Source organism: Oryzias latipes, chromosome 15, assembly GCF_053564925.1.
Source record: "Oryzias latipes strain Hd-rR chromosome 15, Olatipes_Hd-rR_3.1".
NCBI classification, from domain to species: domain Eukaryota; kingdom Metazoa; phylum Chordata; class Actinopteri; order Beloniformes; family Adrianichthyidae; genus Oryzias; species Oryzias latipes.
The window spans coordinates 8550712-8569507 of record NC_136251.1 but is presented as its reverse complement, the minus strand read 5'-3'; the positions used below and the strand labels follow the sequence as shown (position 1 = coordinate 8569507).

General features: G+C 42.3%; 1 protein-coding gene across 1 annotated transcript in view; it reads right to left on the bottom strand.

Annotated features, from left to right (window-relative positions):
* The window catches only part of ttc7a (tetratricopeptide repeat domain 7A), a 77105-nt gene that overhangs the window by 26447 nt on the left and 31862 nt on the right, over positions 1–18796 (bottom strand). The window contains exons 14-17 of the mRNA XM_023963404.2: positions 17761–17818; positions 15373–15445; positions 15128–15288; positions 2813–2929 (exon numbers count right to left, since the gene is read on the bottom strand). Coding sequence (XP_023819172.1) covers positions 2813–2929; positions 15128–15288; positions 15373–15445; positions 17761–17818 — 409 coding nt within the window. The remainder of the gene's footprint in view (positions 1–2812; positions 2930–15127; positions 15289–15372; positions 15446–17760; positions 17819–18796) is intronic.

The following is an 18796-nucleotide window of genomic DNA, read 5'->3' as shown; positions in this document are numbered from 1 at the left end:
GTAATCATGTGCTGGAATGACCCAGTCAAAGAGCAGACCTGAATCCAATCCAGAATCTGTGGAAAGATCTGAAAACTGCTGCTCACAAACATTCTCCATCTAATCTAGCTCAGCCTGAAAATTTCAATCTCTAGATGTGCAAAACTGCTAAGAGACTCACCCAAAAGATGTGCAGCTGTAACGGCAGCAGAAGGGGGTTCCACAAATTATGGAGGCTGAATAATATTGCACACTGCACTTTTCAGTTAAAAACGGAAAGTTTTTAAGTGAAAACTGAAAAGTTGACAACTGTATGCCACTTTGTGTTGGTCCAGTATATTTATGTTTGTGGTTATAATGTGAGGAAATATGGGGTATGAATACTTTTGCAAGCCAATGTAAACAGACATTGTAAGACAAAATTTGACAACAGCCAAAGTCCAAATTGTTGTCAACAAAAGCTACAGCGCCTCACGTGCACTACTGTATTCCTTTTGCTTCAAATATTAATTTATTCAGTCCTGTCTGAGAAAGGCTTTTTCTGCTTTTTCGTGTTTTTAAAAACATTCTTTCATTTTCACAACATTTTTTTCTATTGTCTTTTTTAAAGCTGCCCTTGCTTTCATGAACATATGGTCATGCAGGCTGTAATGAATGTTAATAGTTTAATTTCCAATTTAAGAGTATGGTTTGTCTTCACAGTCCGTTTAAAAAAGAAAATTGTGGGGGAAAAAATCACATTTTTCCAAGTTAAAACCTAAATTAAGACAAACTAAAGTGTGTGTGTTATTGTCTTTATCGCATTCAAATATTGTTTGTGTGTTCTCTCCAATTAAACATTTATTCCAGTTGTGCAAGAACATTCTGTGCATTTGTCCCACATCATGTTATCATTCTATACTCTAAAAACATGTTTCAAGTACTGCAATACAGTAAAATGTTCTTTGAGTCTTTGTGCGCGAGCGGCGCTGCATTTGAAACCCACTCATTACATTTTCCCAAACAAGAGGCAAAAAGATTGCAGTGCTGCTGCAACTCAGATTCATCCTGATGCTGGCAGAGATGAAGAGCACTCATGCAGCATAATAGATAGAGGAATGTGTTAGACAGATATATAAATAGACATATAGATAAATATATAGATAGGTAATGTGTTGGAGCACTAAGGCAGAGGAAAAGGACGGATCACAAAGTGTTTCTGCTCACTCTGAGCTAAAACTGAAAATACATTTCTTCACATGCTTGTGTATTAGCTGCAGTTCATGAATACATGTACCTTCATGTATGTGTAAAAGTGATTAAAGGAACTATCAACACACGCAAAACCCGTAGCCCCTTTTATGAGTCCCATATTTAAATAGATAAACTTTCCACCAATACTTGAAATTCTATTTGAAAAAAAGAAGTCAAAAGTACTGAAAGACCCACTCCTCTCATCTTTTGGTCTACTTTCAAAATGTTTCCAGTGGTTTAAAAAGAAAAAACCTTTCCCTCTTCATTGCTGAAAGCTCTCTGTTTACACTCTCTCCCGCTAGCTTGCAGTCCCCAGCCTAAAATTAGATGGCGAGCAATGGTGGAGCCATATTTTATTTTTGCTCCAGGCTTACTTCCAGTGTAGACCCAGTTTCTTTTATTTTAATATCTAATAATCTTGTATCTTTTTTGTTTTGATAATAGTTGTTGATGTGCGTTTGTTCTCGACTGATCAGCTTACGCGTTGCTTCTGGTCTTTTCTTGGTCTGGGAATCACTTTGTGCTGCAGAGAATCTCTGTAAATATCTTGTACAAATGATGCAGTTCCTTAAAAGACCACTTTAAAACAAGATGGAAAAGAGGGCACCTTCCCATTGACTCCAGGTTTAATTAAAAAGTCAGATCTCACACCAAAACTAAACTACTTTACAATCTGGTTCTAAAATCGGATCATCTTCTGCAAGTTGTTGAAGTGGGCGGAGCAAACGTCATCTACTGTTCTCGTCTTACTAAAGGACAAGGATCAGGGAAACAAAAGCTTTTCTTTTGTCTTACTCTCTCATCGGCAGTTTGCATAATATTTAAAATGAGCATTTGACTGGAACACTGTGAACTTGTGAGAGTCTGAGTAATAAAAACAAAGTGGAGAAATCATGTTGGTGCGCCTGCCAAAATCTGTGGCTTTGCTGCTCATTTTAAGGTTCGTGTGACTGAATAAAATGTTTTTCTTAGCCACATTTTTGTGTGGAGTTGTTGAAGAAGGGACAGAGTTTTAAATCCTCTAATATTTTTATTTTTTAAATCTCTGTGATCAGTTCAGTCAAAAGTCCTGTGATTTAGGTTCACAACTCTAGCATAATGCAATTTAGGTCAGTTAATATTTACCAGGAGATAATAAAATACACACATAGGGAGAAATAACTGTTTCTAAGTAGAAAATCCACTTAATCTTAAGTAGTTTAATTTGGTCCAGAAAATGCATTCAAACAAGGTTTTATGCCTTAGTCACAATTGCCCTTACCGGTGGATATGGGCTGTCTGCGGGAGAAAAATGGGCACACCTGTACGCTGGAGCTGGAAGTAAGCCATTTTTTGAGGGTGACGTCACACTCACTCTATTTAGTTCTCTTATGAAGTCAAAGACCCGATTCTAGTGCATGTTGGAAGAGTTGGAAGAGGCTTGGTGCAAAATGTCAAAGCGCTGCAAAACTGGCGAATCTTGATTTTCATTGGAATTCGCATTACAGAGGGCGATGTGAACATAGCTTTAGATATAATGGGAATAAAACAATAACTATTTGGAGGTTGGTAGTTTTCATGATGCAGGAAAAGCAACAGACATTGTCTTTTGCATGCTCACCTGGAGCGGCTGACATCGTGATGGCTCAGCCAGCATTGCAGCATCTCCTCACAGGTCTGCAGCGCTGCAGCGGGTCCAAACATGGCCTCCTCCAGCTTCACCTTCGTCAGGAGCAAACTGGAGAGAGAAACACGTCACTCATTTCCTCATAAATTCACGCTTCCCTTTGACCTATCGGCTCCGTGTGAAGGTGTGAAGCACCCTCATCGTCTAATGAATTGGTACAAACAGTATTCTGTTAGGAAAATAAACTGTAAATAGCTCAATTGGCCCCAGGCTATGTTTGGTCAAACCTGTTTTTTTTTATTGTCACCGATAACAGTAGCTGTGATTATAAAACAAAATACATCACAAGAAAAGGAAGTGGCAGGAAAACAATCACAGACTTGAATTCTCTAGTTCGTGTTTTCCACTTAAACACAAAACAAAGAAAGCCTTAAATATTTATGCACCTTTGTACGCAGTAATGTTCTAAAGAGTGCATTTGGATCCATGCAGCCGCGGGATAAAGTGCTCAGGCCACATTAGCAGCTCACAGTACACAGATGGATTGATGGAATCAGACTCACAGCGAAGATATTCATCAACAGAGAGCTGTACAAGTGTGTGAGATGTGTGCCTGAACTGAGACGCTGATGGGTAGAGTGTTTCCGCCTGGCCTTTTTAGGTGAAGACAACTGGTAAAGTGATGTGGGAGCCTCTGATGAGAACATGTTGGTGTGCATGTGTGTGTGTTAATTGCCAAAAGGGGCTCTCAGAGGATGCAAAGCCTGTCATGGACATCACTCATCCATGAGAGTGAAGGGAGGATCGAGAAAGAGACATGGTGTTCGCCGTATCTGGTACGCCGTGGAAGGCTGCTCTAGTTATTCTGCACTCTGCTGTCGTAGGATTGGGGGGGGGGGGCAGGGGGAAATAGAGGGAGGGAGAAAACCAAGAACGGAGAGATGGATGAAGTGATGGAAGAAGGGTGAGGATCAGCGGCAAAGAGAGACAAGCTGTCGTCAGGGGAGAAATGGGCCTCGTTACCAACTGAAGGGTCGGTGGAGGGCTGGGGGATGGGTGCAGGAGTGTGTGGATAGTGGGAGAAGATGGTGGGATATTTTTCAAGAGAAAATATTGAAAGTGCGTCTGTGTGGGAGGAAGGAAGCTGGATTTACTGACATGTAGATGACAAGTGCTGCCGAGGGACGCTGTTTTAAGGATATGCCTGCCAGTAGGAGTCCACCAGAGAGTGTGTCTCTGGGCCGCCCATTACCAGGGTGACAAAGCATTTAGAAGGATAGTGATGGTGTAACCCAGCTGTGGGTTGAGAAGTGACAGCATTTGAGTGTGGGTGTTGCCATACATATGAAAAACTAAGTGTGTTATCTTGATGTCCAACCTACAGAGCCAGATGAAAGCAGATTGCTATCTTCAAAAAAATCATGGACTCTCGCAGGTTTAACAGAAGCCTTCCTGATACCAACATTTGTTTCAGATACTAATGAGGAATTGATTTGTGCACTCTTGGGTTGTTGGTTCTGTCTATTTCCTGGTCAAGTCCTTGTAAATTTCCAAATGGCATTAATGCATAAAGACCCATCCTTAATGAAATCCTCCTGAAAACTGCCCTAGACAATGACATAAATTTAACCCTGCTCAATGTAGCCCCTGTTTTTTACACAAAATATGACTGTATTTTAGTATCTCAGCTGCAGCACCTAGTGGTCATGTGTGGTAATGTTCCTCAACGATTGAAGGGCCTATATACTATGCTATTCTTAAGCCTTTTATAGTGAACAATCTAAATGATTATATATCACCTTTGGCACACAAAAGAACAATTTTTAAATGAAATACTAGTTATTTTCCTGAGTTCTTTTCCAACCCAGCAGTAAGACGACTCTACCTCTGAGGCAAATGGGTGCCGCTCATTTCATAACGTCAACCTCGAGCCGGCCTCGGCAGCGTGTCTGCGTCTCGCCCCCCCAAGCAAACTTTTGCCAAGGTGGATATGCATGTTGTGCATATAAAAGGAAAGCGTTTTAACAGATCACTGCAAGCTCCGTGGAGAAAATGTGTGTGTTAGCCTGTGGGTGGTGCAGACTCTTCCTGGAAGGGGCTGTTCTCACTTATCTACATCACCCCATGAGAACCCGCTCTTTTTCGTGGATTGGAAGGGGGTGTTGCTCAGAGCTCAGGTTTTTAGAGGAATACTTAGAAATGCGTGAATGGATCAAACACATTTTTGGGTTCTTTTTTGTGAGGAATGAACGTTATAACACACTTAAAAGCTCAAAAAATTGATTTTGCATGGTATAGGCCCTTCAAGGTCCCATTTAGCAGACAGAACAATGAGTGAAGCATGCTAGTTTGAAAAAACGGGGTTCTGCAGGGTACAGTTTTAGTCTGTTCTTTTCCTCAACATTTTATACCTGACTTTCATTGCTGGAAAGGATTTCTCTGTTCATTGTATGCTGATGATTGTCAGATCTGTATCTGTCTGAAGACCAGTTCAAGTCCCCAGAAGTTCCATCCATCCATCTTCTTTTGCTTACCCGGGACCGGGTCACGGGGGAAGCAGTCTAAAGGCCTGTTCACACCGGGACGAATTTCGCGCGCGATATTCGCCGACGTTTAACGCCTCGTGACTAAACAAAGGGCACCAATGTGAGTGTGCACACCGACGCGAAAAACGCCACGCGTAAAAGCGTCATTTTTTTAAAAACGCCTCGGGTTCGTTTTTTTGGTTTGACGCGCCGCATCAAAACCTATACGACCAATGAGAATAGCGCTTTTGCACACGTGTCTGGAGCTTCTGAAGTTACAGTAAAACACAACTTGGGGGCACTCAAACACAAAACTGTCTTGCTGAGCACACATACGTAACGGCGCAGAAGATAGACGCCAAGTAGCGTCTACACTGCTGCGAAGAAATAAGACGAAGAAGATGCACTCACTGACGGACATTCTAAAATATCCCCGAAAACGCTCATGATACATTTTCAGCTCTTGTACCAGTCGATAAAACTCCCCATGTTCTTCTCTTCTCGTAACTATGGTATGTACCCAAAATCGGCGTCTTTTCCGGCGTCTTTCATCATTCAACAGAACAATAATTTCTTCATCGCTGGAACTGGAGCTAGAGCTACTGGCGCTGGAAATATTCATGTTTTCTTTGTATGATTCTTACAAGCGCGTAAATACTTGCTCTCTTCTTCTGAGTGAAAAGCGAGTTTAAGAAGCATAAAGTTGCGCAGCGCCACCTTGTGTACAGGAGTATTTCTGTTCACATTAAGCGCCATCTAACGTCAGGGAATGAATTTGCATGTTCACTTGGCTCATCGTCAGAGAAAATCGCTAGGGTGTGAACACAAAAAACGCGTTGAAAAACGCTGGCGAATAACGTGCGCCGATATTCATCCAGATGTGTACGGCCCTTAAGCCAAGATGGCCACTTCATCCAGCCCAAGACGTTCTCAGGCCAGCCGAAAGACATAGACTCTCCAGGGTGTCCTGGGCCTTCCCCGGGGTCTCCACCCAGTGGGACATGCCTGGAACACCTCCCCAGGGAGGCGTCCAGGAGGTATCCGGACTAGATGCCAGAGCCACCTCAACTGGTCGATGTGAAAGAGAAGCGGTTCTACTCCAAGCTCTCCGCGGGTGAACAAGCTTTTCACCCCATCTCTAAGGGAGCGCCTAGCCACCCTATAGAGGACGCTCATTTCAGCCGCTTGTATTTGGAACCTTGTTCTTTCGGTCATGAGCCAGAGCTCATGACCACAGGTGAGTTTTGGAACGAAGATTAACCGGTAAATTGAGAGCTTTGCTCTTGTTGGTTTTCCCTACCCCAGGTGGAGGAGTCCCTTGAAGTTAAGTCCTGAATTATCCATACTTGAATCCTAACAGAGCTTTAAAAAGGAAGCTTGTGCCTCCAGCCTTGGCCCTTGACCGTAAGTTTGACTCAGCTCAGCCCTTGTGAGTTGCCAGTGGCAAAGTGGTTCTTGTATGAGTCTGTAGTGGTGAAAAGAGTTGACCCATCAGGTGTGTGTTCTATCTTTCTTGTGCTATCTAAGGCTATGTGCTGTCGATTGTTAAGCGGTGCTTCATATATATGGGAGACAAAAAGGATCTTCCTTCTGAGACTGACTAGAGTTTCCCTTGAGCTACATTCACATTGCCCTTAGCAAAGCATGTTCAAGCAACCACTTCCAATGAAAAGTCTGTGTAAACGTGCATAAATCCAAGTTTCCGGCTTCTGCATTCAAAACTCTTGCAGTCACGCCTAGCTACATTTTAAAGTACATTTTTGGGTTCTATGTACAAAATGTACAGCCACGCACCAAATACATTTTTATTGGAGAGGCTCTTCAATGTTCCAACTCAGAAATGTGTCTTTTACTTCAAAAATTTGATTTTTGTAAATGCAACACACAAACCTTTCAGTTTTACCATTTATGTCCAATTCAGAAGCCACCCATTAACTGCACGTACCAAAATAAACTTGCATTCACTGAAGCGTTGTTCATCCAAAGCAATTTTTGTGCAGCCTTTGGAAACCACCAGACTCTTGCTAACAAAGCACAGACAATGGACCTGCTTCTCCAAAGGGATTAAGTGGGATCTTTGGTTTGTGCATAACCCCCTGCCTGGTGGCTTTGTTTGTTGTGTCTGTGCTCTACACCTGGGCCAGCTCTACACATGACTCACAACCACACAGTGCCTAACAGAGGGATCAGAACCAACTGCCAGACGAGGAAAGCGTAAATATCTCTCAATGATATTGACAGATGGATATTTTTAAAACGGACTTTTTTACAGTTCTCATGGAGTTTGATGGCTGATTGTAAAATTCCATCTGCATAATAACTCCAAAAGGAGAGATTACTTCGTTTGAACCACACTCTCTCAGAGGGAGGGGTAATTATGTGATTATTTGATTGTCATTTGGACCATGACTTGTCACAGGTATGCCATGAAAACATCAAGAATATACATCTGGGTAAATAAAAGCGTAACATGTCTCCCTTGATGTAAAACAATAATGTTGGATGTATTGAGTTTAACTGTGATGCCTTAGGGAAACATTCAGATGAGTCAGTGTTATGAGCTTCTAAAATTATTGTGGTGGTGGGTGGTTTTTCTCAGCTGTAGGGGGAACAGTAGGTGAGTCAGTTCAGTTCAGCTGTGATTCATCAGTTTGTGTCTTTATCTGAGGTAGTGTGCTGAAGCCCCACACCCTAATGCGTAACTCGCAGCCAGTGGAAATATCATCAGTAAAATGTTTTCTGAAAATAGAAATGCATTTCTTGGGTAAATCTATTTGTACCACAAACTGTTAATAAGGGACGTTTCTAGTCTACCTCGTCAATCACTGTGACTCACTCTCTGACTCTCTGACTTTACCTGCAGATGAACCGAGAAAGGCCCTGGGACAGACTGGAGACCTGTCCAGGATGCCCCCTGGCTTCGCCCAGGAGTGGCCGGGATAGGCTCCGGCAGCCCCGTGACCCCGAAATGGACAAAATGGGTTTAGAAAATGAATGAATGAATGAACAGAGACAGACTCAAAGCAAGAAGCTAGTCGGAAAAAGGCACTGGCATGCTCAAACCTAGTACTGGTAAATAGGATTTGATCCAAAAAGGCATAAATTCATGTTTTTATAGTGAGGGCAACATGACAACTCCATAAATGATTGAGACGAGATCAGGAAATCACCAGTCTAAAGGGGGAGTTGTCCACACATAAAGCTGAACATGGAAACACAGTGACACACCAACTTTTAACAGAACAATGGAAATCCCCGTTACTTTCAAGGATGTAGACAGAACTATCCTTTTGTTTTGTTTTGTTTTTATATTATATATGTATATTTTTAGGCTACTTCTTTTTGCAGTGTTCTCCCTAATCTAAAAAGTGAGGAACAGTTAACCTCCAATCAGTAACTTGCATTGCATCCTTGCATTAAAAAGGCCCCACTCTTTCAATGGTCCTTCTGCTTTTTTGGTGTTTTGAACAGACCAAAGGAGCGTGGAAGACAGACAGACAGGAGTCTTTCATTCAGTAGAGCAGTGGAAATCAACCCCATTGATCCCTGAAGTAGGAAATTTCTCACACAGACCGGTAGTATGCTTTTTTTTTATATAAATACCATGTTGGGAAAATAGTTCTCCAACAAGAAGTTATTTTGCACAAACATCCACCTTGTCATTTAGCCCCTTGACACAATCTGTATAATGCCGGCTGAGTTTGCATCAAGATTACAGCACTCAAAGCTGCACAGCAGATTACAAAGGCTGTCATTTCTAGCCTCCTGGGATTGAGGCTGTCGTGTGTAGAGTGTCGTTTTTGACTGAGCAGTAAAAAAGCTTGGTGGTGGTCGGATAAGAGCGCTGCGTGCCAGCGTAAACTCCACATAAAAATAGCTAATAATGTTCCCCTGAAAGAGTGGTTCATATTCAGTATTACTCATCCTGCACTCCCACAGATTAGAGTGAGAATTGTTCACGCACATGTAGCACAAACACACACTGATAGTACACATAGCATGTGTGTAGATCTGCACAACCGTGCAGACAAACTTGTGCTGTGAAGCTAGACATGCAGAAAGAGTGGCATGCGAAGCAGCATGTTTGTTCAGATGCTCGCATAACAGGCTGCTGATGCTGCAGCCTCCCATCAGATGAATGCTGAATCAAAGGCTGGGATTAATCATTCTCTTTAGTACAAATTGCAAAACCATTATCACTGTCAATCCCCCCCCCCCCCCCCCTCAAACCAAACACACACACACACACAAGCCCACCCCTTCTGTCGGCACAGCTCTCTCTCAATCTGTAGCCGAATCCCATTTCACATTGAGACGCAGAGCTGTTTACTCTGCCATTAAAATTTCAAAGCAAAAGAAGACACAGACCAAACAAAAAAAAAGTGGAAGAAAAAAGAGGGCTGGAAGTGAAGGAGGATGGGAAGTGTTGGAAAGAGAAACGGGCTGGCAGGTTGTGATGTGGGAGAAAAGGAGGAGGGAGAAATTCTGAATGCTACAGCGAACGGTTTGCTGTGCTGCAGAGAGCCACGGGCTACAAACATTCCCACACATGCATGCACATGCTCCATAGCATGCAGCAAGCTCGTGCAAGACTGTGTACTAACGTTCACGTTCTCTCAGGATCACAAACAGGAAGCTAGTGAATTCTCCAGCTTCTCGGACCAGTATTGATCTCTTACTTTGAGTTCAAGGTTCACAGCAAGACGTCATCCTCTGATTTTCTCTGGAACCCAGACTCCATAGTTTCAGGTCAGAATCAGCCCGGAAGAGTTTCTGTTCTACTGTGAAATTGTTGTAAGTACAGCGCATCTAGAATAATACATGACAAACAAATGAAAATCTAAATACAAAAACAAAACTAAGCTCAGTAACTGGAGGGTTTAGAAGTGTGGCCGCACAAACCCGCCTGTTTTGATGTGGCCAATTCGAACCAGTTTTTTAAAAACTACATAACTTTCACAATAAAACTAGAACTGCTGTCACAGAGAATCAAATGTTTTCAAAAGTAACAAGCAAAAAATTCGTCCCAAATGTTGTAATATGCACGGTACAGCTGGTTTGAGCACCACCTGTCAATCACAACGCCAGGGGCCTCATTTATAAAACTTTGCGTAGGATTTGCGTCAGAAGTGGCGTACGGATGAAACATAGGACGTGCGTACGCACAGAAATATTCGGATTTATAAAACCGTGCGCACGCACATCCTACGCATCTTTCCCTTAATAAATCACAACCAATTCTAAATGCAGCGCAGCTTTTGCGGCTTTATGACACGCCCATAGTTGCCCATAAATAGTCCGTGAAACGCCCACAAATGAATATTCATTGATTGAGAAACCATGGCACACACCGAGAGGAAATGAAAAAAACGTAACTTCACTCAATGTGAAGTAGAAGTTATCGTTGGCGAGGTGGAAAAGAGGAGAAAATGTTTGGAGGGCACAGTGTGGGCATTACTAATGCCAAAAAGGCACGTGAGTGGCAAACGGTGGCAGACGCCGTAAATGCTGTAGCCTCACAACCTCGGACCGTGGCCGAAATAAAAAAGAAATGGTCGGACATCAAAGTCGAGGCAAAAAAAACATCTGGCGCTGCATCGCCAGAGTGTGTCTGCCACGGGGGTGGGGGTGGGGGGTCCGGAGCTGACCCCTCTTGATGAGAGAATAGCGGCAATAATTGGGGAATCCCTTAAGTGGAGTGTTGACTGAGGCGCAGGGGGAACACCGACGCGCCAGATACACCGGGTGACACCCCCCCAAAAGCCCGCATAGGTCCAACAGGACGGCTCGAGGAAGTCGGAACCGGCTCATAAGCCAGTCGTCCTCGTTTGCCAGCAAGTTTTCTTGCTGTCTAAAGATGCGTTCACTCCGAATTCTTCCATTTGCCACATCTTCTAAGAGCGCAAGATCAGCCATTGTGCGTCGTTACGCATTGTGATGGGGCATTTTATTACATCTGACAAGCTACAGATGTCGGTAATAATCGACGTGGAAATGGGAAATTGTTCAGCGCAAATGTAATTTCTTGTTGCTTTCTGAATGGTTGAGACATACGCCATACATTGTTTTATCAAAAATAAAACAAACTAAAGGCATATCCATGAATACCATAATTCTGTAGCTTATGAAGAAATGTTTTACTATGAAAACAACTTTCCCCAGTGGACAATTAATGCATCTCTCTCTATCTATCCATCTGTCTGTCTAATTGCACCTATATCTGCTCCGCCAGACGGACACATTAACGGGAATATCAGTTTTGTACATTATTTCGTTCTGTTAACTATATTACCGTATTTTCCGGACTATAAGTCGCACTTTTTTTCATAGTTTGGCAAGGGGTGCGACTTATACTCCGCAGCGACTTATATTAGAAATAAATTGAAATAAATACATTGTTAACCCTCCTGTTATGTTCATTTGTGAGGAACAGAGATGATGTTTCTGGGTCAATTTGATGTATGAGGTATGTTAAGTGTTAAGAGGATGTTAAGTGACTCAGAGAATCAGCAAACTTTTTTTTACAGTAAGATCTTGAAGGCTAAGAACACAATATTCTATTTTCCAATGATTTCATAGATTCAGAAATGCAATAAAAATGACAACTGTTTCTACAAATACAGGATGAAAACAGAGTATTAGTTAGCCAATGATGCTTCATGAAAAGAATAAATAAATAAGTTTGAGAAAAAAATTACTGTGAAATTATTAGATAAACAGTCTGCTATGATTGTGTCATATAAGGTTGTGAAAGTTAAAATGCGACTTATACTCCGGTGCGACTTATAGTCCGGAAAATACGGTATTTATGAGGATGAATTGCACAACAGGCCAATATTGCAGAAAATATTTCACTTTTCTTTTTGCAAATAAGTGTTCATTTGGATTTCTGTTGTAATTTTCGTTTGATTTTTTTGTTTGTTTCACTGCTGATCGATCAAACGGGTGTTCGTGTAGGCTGTTAATTGTAAGACTTGCTTTGTGAAGTCTTCATGTTATTTATGAGAGGCAGGATTGTCATTTTCACTTTCACGTGCCGAAGGTGTCGCATTTCTCATTTCACCCGTTTTTGTGCGTACGCCTGGGTCAGAGCTTGCGTGAAGGACCGCACATTTTCCCGTCAAGTTTGCTTTTTATAAATCTCAACTATTGCGTAGAGAGTGGCGTACGCCTTCTTTTGTGCGTACGCAACGTTTAGAAATGAGGCCCCAGATGCCTAATTTCAAGGTAAAACCAAAAAAAATGATGAGATTAATTAAAACTTACTTCCTTGTAAGGATCAGTGTTCTGTTTAGTTGATTTAAGATATTAAAGTTAAGTTTTGTGTTTGATAGTTTACTTTTTTTTCCTATCACTTATCAAGTGTTCTCTTTTAACTAATCCCCCTTCCGCAGATTTAGGCGGCTTGTTTTTAGTTTTTCTTCAACAAATCATTTTATTTTAATTTATTCCTTAATGTTTTTTCAGTTTAGATTTGACTTTTTGTCATGTTTTAATTTGTGGATAAAATTACCAGCATTTGGGTCCTTAAACCACCATCGCTGGAACCCCAGTGCAGCTTTTGAGGAAAACGTATGCAGATCACTGAAAATCTCCCTCCACCTAGGGATCCACGCATCTCCTGGGGTACAAATGACCCTAAGAACTGGAGGGAAACAGCCTATTTATTTATTTCAATCAGTGAAAGCATCTCCAAGTATGGCAATGATCTTAACCACATCGCCCGGGCAACAAAAGAGTGGCTACATAAAAATGCATTTTAAAGTTCTGGAGTGGTCTAGCCAGTCTCTGGACCTCAATGCAATAGAGAATAAGTGACAGGAATAGAAAAAGCCTTAAAATAGCTCAGCTCTTGAGAAGATCTGCAAGGAGGAATGGACCAAGACAGCAGCTACAGTGCAAACCGGCAGAAGACCTACAGAAAAATCTTAACCCTGTCACTGAAACCAGGGTTACATTACAGAATACTGAGGTGAACTTTTGTTCAGTCCCTCCAGGATCCAGAACCATATGAAGCCGCAAAGTTGTAATATTTTTCAATAAAACATTTTAACTAAAGCTGATCACATGAAATAAGATCGTATTTTAAAGGAGGGACTTGCAAAATCGGTGACTGTCAAATATGTTTTTGTAATTTTGTAAAGATTGCAAAAAAAAGGCCTAATTTCTCTGACAAAAAGATCAATACACCAAAACTGTAGTTACAGTGTAAAAGCACATCATTGTGTTTTAAGTTTGAGTTGTAATTGGATCAAAATGTGTTCATGTTGGGATCTGAGGCCACAGGAAGGAGATCCTGTTCTCTAGATCCTCTCAGTTACTGCAAAACCACGTTTCCAGGAATCTTCCGGAACATACAAGCTATTCTCTTCTTTCCAGAAACACACATTTCAGAGTCAACCAACAGGTCACAGCTTGCTGTTTCATAAGTTTGAGTAGTTTCATGTGAGCACCCCCCCCCACACACACACCCACACACACACTCACACAGACACACATATACTACAAACTGTCACCTGACACAAGGTAAAACGTATGCAACATCTCCTGAAAGATTCATTTGCGTCTTAGTCTCTTCTCCCCAACAACAGTTTTAAAACAACAACCGCATCCGCCTCTTCTGCTTGTATGACCTTACGGTTACCGGGGCGATGGGGATTTCTGGTTTAGAGTGGGGGGAATTGGCTGAGCCCAGAAAAGAGCTTTTAAATGGGTCAAAGCAGTCAAGTGTCTCTATGGAGGAGGTGTGTGTCTGCAAGTGTTTGATTGTGCATGTAGACATAAAACATCTATCTTCCAAGTGTACACACACACGCACACAAACACACAGCAGCCACCAGTGAGGCTTTTGTAATTATAAAAGCATCCACCCACTCCATCTCTGTGTTTTCTTCTCCCAGTCGGGCTCTAATGTCCTTCGTTATTTAATCAGCCTTTTTTTTGTGCTGTATTTCCTCTTCCTCCTGATGTATGACTGCGCCCCATCTGTCTGCGGTGGGACCATGGAGGCCAACACTGACCCCAAATGGTTGCATTATGAAATTTACGCAGCTTTGAAGCAGACAGAGACCACATCAGAGGGGTGATGCAACACGCTTCCATGTCAATGTGAAGTAAATAATGTCCGTCTTGATGCTGTGGTCGCCTGCCACACGGACCCACAGCTCATGATAATGATGAGGGAGGATCTGGATGAAAGGTGAGTCTGTGAAGTGATGTAATGAGTTTGCACTTTTTCTTTTCACTCCATACATAAATATTTTACAGGAATAAAAAATGTTGTCAAAAATATGCAAAGTGATAAAGGGTTAATACTGTCAAGTGCTTCTATTTATGTCCAAAACCATTAATTGTTGGAATACTTTTAACCTTTAAGTTGGCTTAAGCTCCTCTTCATAACAAGAGAGGTGAGTTTTTCCTTTAGGAAGTGTCTGTTGTGTCATAAAAACGTCACTTGGCTCGGGGTCGCAGCTGCAGTGTGCAAAGGGTAAGAGTGTATGAGGGGGGAACCGGTACCGCAATGCAGCCCTCCACTTGGGAACGTCTAAATAAGGCGTCGAGTGTGTGAGTGTCTGTGCGGTCGGCCTCCAACATAGCTGAGGCGAGACACCCAATCCCCACGGAGAGAGAGGGGCTTGTGTTTGGACGGGTCTTCCCTGCACCACCTACAGCAGCTACTCTTCCTAGCAAGCACTCACAAAAGTATCACTCAAAGTTTCATAAGCGTATAGATTGAAATCTCCTCTATTCAGCGTGCGGGTTTAGATGTGGCTGTGGATTTTACTTGAGGTTGTCGGGGTGCTGGCTGAGGGCCAGGTTGAGGGTTTCCAGAGCGTGACAGTGATGCTTCTGGGCGCTCAACAGCAGGGTCAACAGGTGGAGGGAGTGTAAGTCATCCCCATGGAGTGATAACGCTGCCTGCAGGGGCTCCATGGCTGCTGAGACCTTCAAAATAAACGCTTCTATTTTCAGATAAAGGCTGCAACGAACTGAGGATCAAAAGTGAAAACTTTTGCTGCTTCTTAGTACCTGCCGAACAATGGCCAGCTGCAGAGCCAGATTCAAAGAAATCTTTGCATCCTTGGGGTCTAGTGAATGTGCTCTGCAGAAGAACAACAGATATACAAACATGTCAGAACATTAGAACATGTGAACAAGTCGTTTTAGACTGACAACATGTCTTGAAGTAAAACTTTAGTCACGTGCACCTGTATGGGGGTTTGACCCGTACGGGTGCTGCAGGTTTTTGGGTTGTCAGGGCCTGTGGAGAGTCGTAGAGAGGAGTGGCTGCATCTTAAGAGGGGGGTGTGACTAAAGGGACGCCATAAAAATAGAACGTACCATTGTCATGCATGTGATTAATGCATTGTGAAGTATTTATAAGGATAATGCAAGTCGCACACACTTATGACAGACAAGTGAGGCTGTTGGACGATGCCCTTACACAACACTCTAGCCATTACTAAGGTGAGCTTATTGGCTTCTTATTGATGGCGCACAAATGCTGAATGCACGGGGTGTGTTGATCAGTGCCTGAATGACACTTGTAGGAAACAAGACTGTCTCATTTCCTTATTTCTAACAGTCAGTGTGTGAGCAAGGAGCACGCACTTATCACCTGAACAGCACTAATCTGAAAGGCAGAATTTGGGGGACTGAAAAAAAAAAATCAAATCAAATAAAAAAAATCTAACATTTGCAGAGGCAACTTTCATTTTTCCTGCTTTATCAAACAGAGCATATACAAGCATTTCTAAAAAGTAACGTAAGCAGCACCTCAGACGGAAGGGTTATATAACCACACTTCCAGGACGTTTTCCAGTTTGGAAACATGTACCAACCAACTGATAACTTCTAGTAGTTTAGGTATGGGTTGCAGCTGTAAGAAAACAAGCCCCAGACCTCCCTCCCTTTGGCCAGCTTTTCCAGGAGGACACCATAGTGTCTCACAACCAGCAGAGATATAAATTCTTAAAGTCTATCCAGGGTTGGCCACACAACTTTTTCCCATGATGCCTTCCCAGGAAGACATTCCAATGGTATTTCAGTCAGACAACTCATGCAGTAAGAAAATGAATTTCCATATTTTTTTTAGTTTGGCATAAGGCTCCGTTCAGTTACATAAAACAAAGATCACCTCCCCCCCGGCTTTCACTCACAGGTGAAAGCTGGGGGGTTGACGAATGCAGGGCTCGCGGAAATGGAAGAAGAGGGATTGGAACGCGCACCTGGAACTTATGTAGGACGTTAAACAGGTGAGTTGATTAAACTGAACCGCCCTCAGGGAGGAGTAACCAGGTAAACGCACTGCTCAAGTTGCCTGCCTGAAATACTCCCAGGGTCATTCACTTCAGTCAAATGTCTCTACATCCTCTGGGTTTGAAAGTTAACTTCAACTTAGCCACAAACTCTGTTTTTCGGGAAAAGCTTGTTGCAAGACTTCTACCTGCCGTATCTGCTTTTTTTCATTTGTCATAGCTTCCTGTTCTCAAGTACGGGGGTTTGTAAACGTAAAGATCCCCTGCGATTAAAACTGTGTTTTTAGCATGTTCTTGTGGTATTTTTCTGATGATGGAGAGCATATATAAAGAAAATTAAGCTTACAATTGCATCTCTGAGTATTTCTTTTTTCAAATTGTTGTGAATTTGGAGGGGACACAAATATGCCGTTTGAAAAAAGATTGTATTTGTGACGTAGAAAATACACTGGACAGGTCACAAGCTTCCTGCTCTGCTCCATTCTGATGCATCCACTTGCAGACAAACAGATCCATGTGCGTCATTGTTTTCCTTGTCTGAGCTGGAATCTGACTCAAAACTGTACGTCTGGACTGTACGTCTCAGCAATTTTGTTTCACTGGTAATGTTAGGTTGGGGCTGTAAGGGGCTGTAGGCAAGCGAGAGAGCACGTAAACAGAGAGCTTAGTTACAGTATGGATGAAGGAAGTGGGGGTGGGCTTGCTCCACAACTCAGAGGCAAATTTCTAATGAGGTGCTGCTGCTCTGCTTAAACTATGTCCTAGAAAACAACACAGGTTTTTGATTTTGGCTAAAAATGACATAATTATAGTTAAAAGACCACTTTTACAATAGATCAAAAGATAATCGGAGTGGGACTTTAAGATATAAAATGACACATAAAAATGTTTTTTTGGTTAATTCTAAGTAAATGAAAATTTGGTTTATTCTGGGTCCTGTGTCGGGTTAAACCTTTTTTTTTTTTTACCAGCAACTGTCAGTGTGAAGGCTGAGACACCAAAGACCCTTTCCCCTCTTATGCGCTCACAAGTACCAAAGTGATGGGCATGGCAAACACAAAGCTGAGAGACACACCATCTGCGAGGACTTTGAACCATGTTCATGTGAGAAAACGTATATTTAGTAACTGAGAAAGCAGTGCGTCATAGTGAAACATACTTATTTAAGACTTGCAGGGCCTTTTTGTTGAATTCATTCCTGTCGTCTTTGAGGGAAGCTGTGGAGAGACCAGATCTGGTTTTGTTACATTATATCACATTGCAGACAAGGATTCATGCTAACACCTCACCCACTCCATGGTCTCAAATCACAGAACATACAGTGGTGCAAAAGGGTCTCTTTTGGATCCGCGATTCTGCTAGTTGATTTGCGGGAACCATGAGTTTGGTCTGTAATGTTCATCATACATATACTTCAACTATGAGAGAAAAAAAAAGTACCAAAATGAATCCAGGAAACTATATTGTTTATTTTTTTAAATAATTTTTAAAGTATTATGGTACAGAGAAAAGTATTCGGTTGCTGATCTTTCCACACACTGTAGCTGCTTTTTTTGGTCCATTCCACCATGCAGATCTCATCTAGAGCTGTGATGTTTGGGGCTGTTGCTGGAAAAAGAAAACTTTCCACTCCCTCCGCAGATTCTCTAACCCTTGTGCTATCCAAGGCCCTTTAACATTGTGAGTTGGGTCATCTAGACCCCACTAGACAGTGCTCTGAACCTTTTTTCTTCAATAATTTGTGATCTTCACTGGTGTCCATGGATTACATGAAATCTTTCCACCCTTATCCACCTTTGTCATGGTAGGGAGAACACGTCAATGTAAGGGTGGGGTCATAGGATAGCACAAGGGCTAATAGATTGAGGTTTAAAGATGACCAAGTCCACTCCAAAACTTTGAAATGCTCTTGTCCAAAATCTCACTATCCATGGACCATTCATCGTTTTCCTTTAGATGGGTCTGGGTATGTTCTTGTTTTGTCGAGGGATTGGTGCAGGACCCAAATGCAGAGACGGGAGGCAGGATGTTCCAAAAAACCAGGGATTTTTAATATAACAAAAGGTGCTGCCAAGCCAGGAAACTAGAAAACCAACTCACGGGGTACACAGAAAAACATGGTAGCAGACTGTATGGACCAGCACAGAGGAAGGCAGAGACAAGACATACATACAAACAGGACTGAGATTGGTACC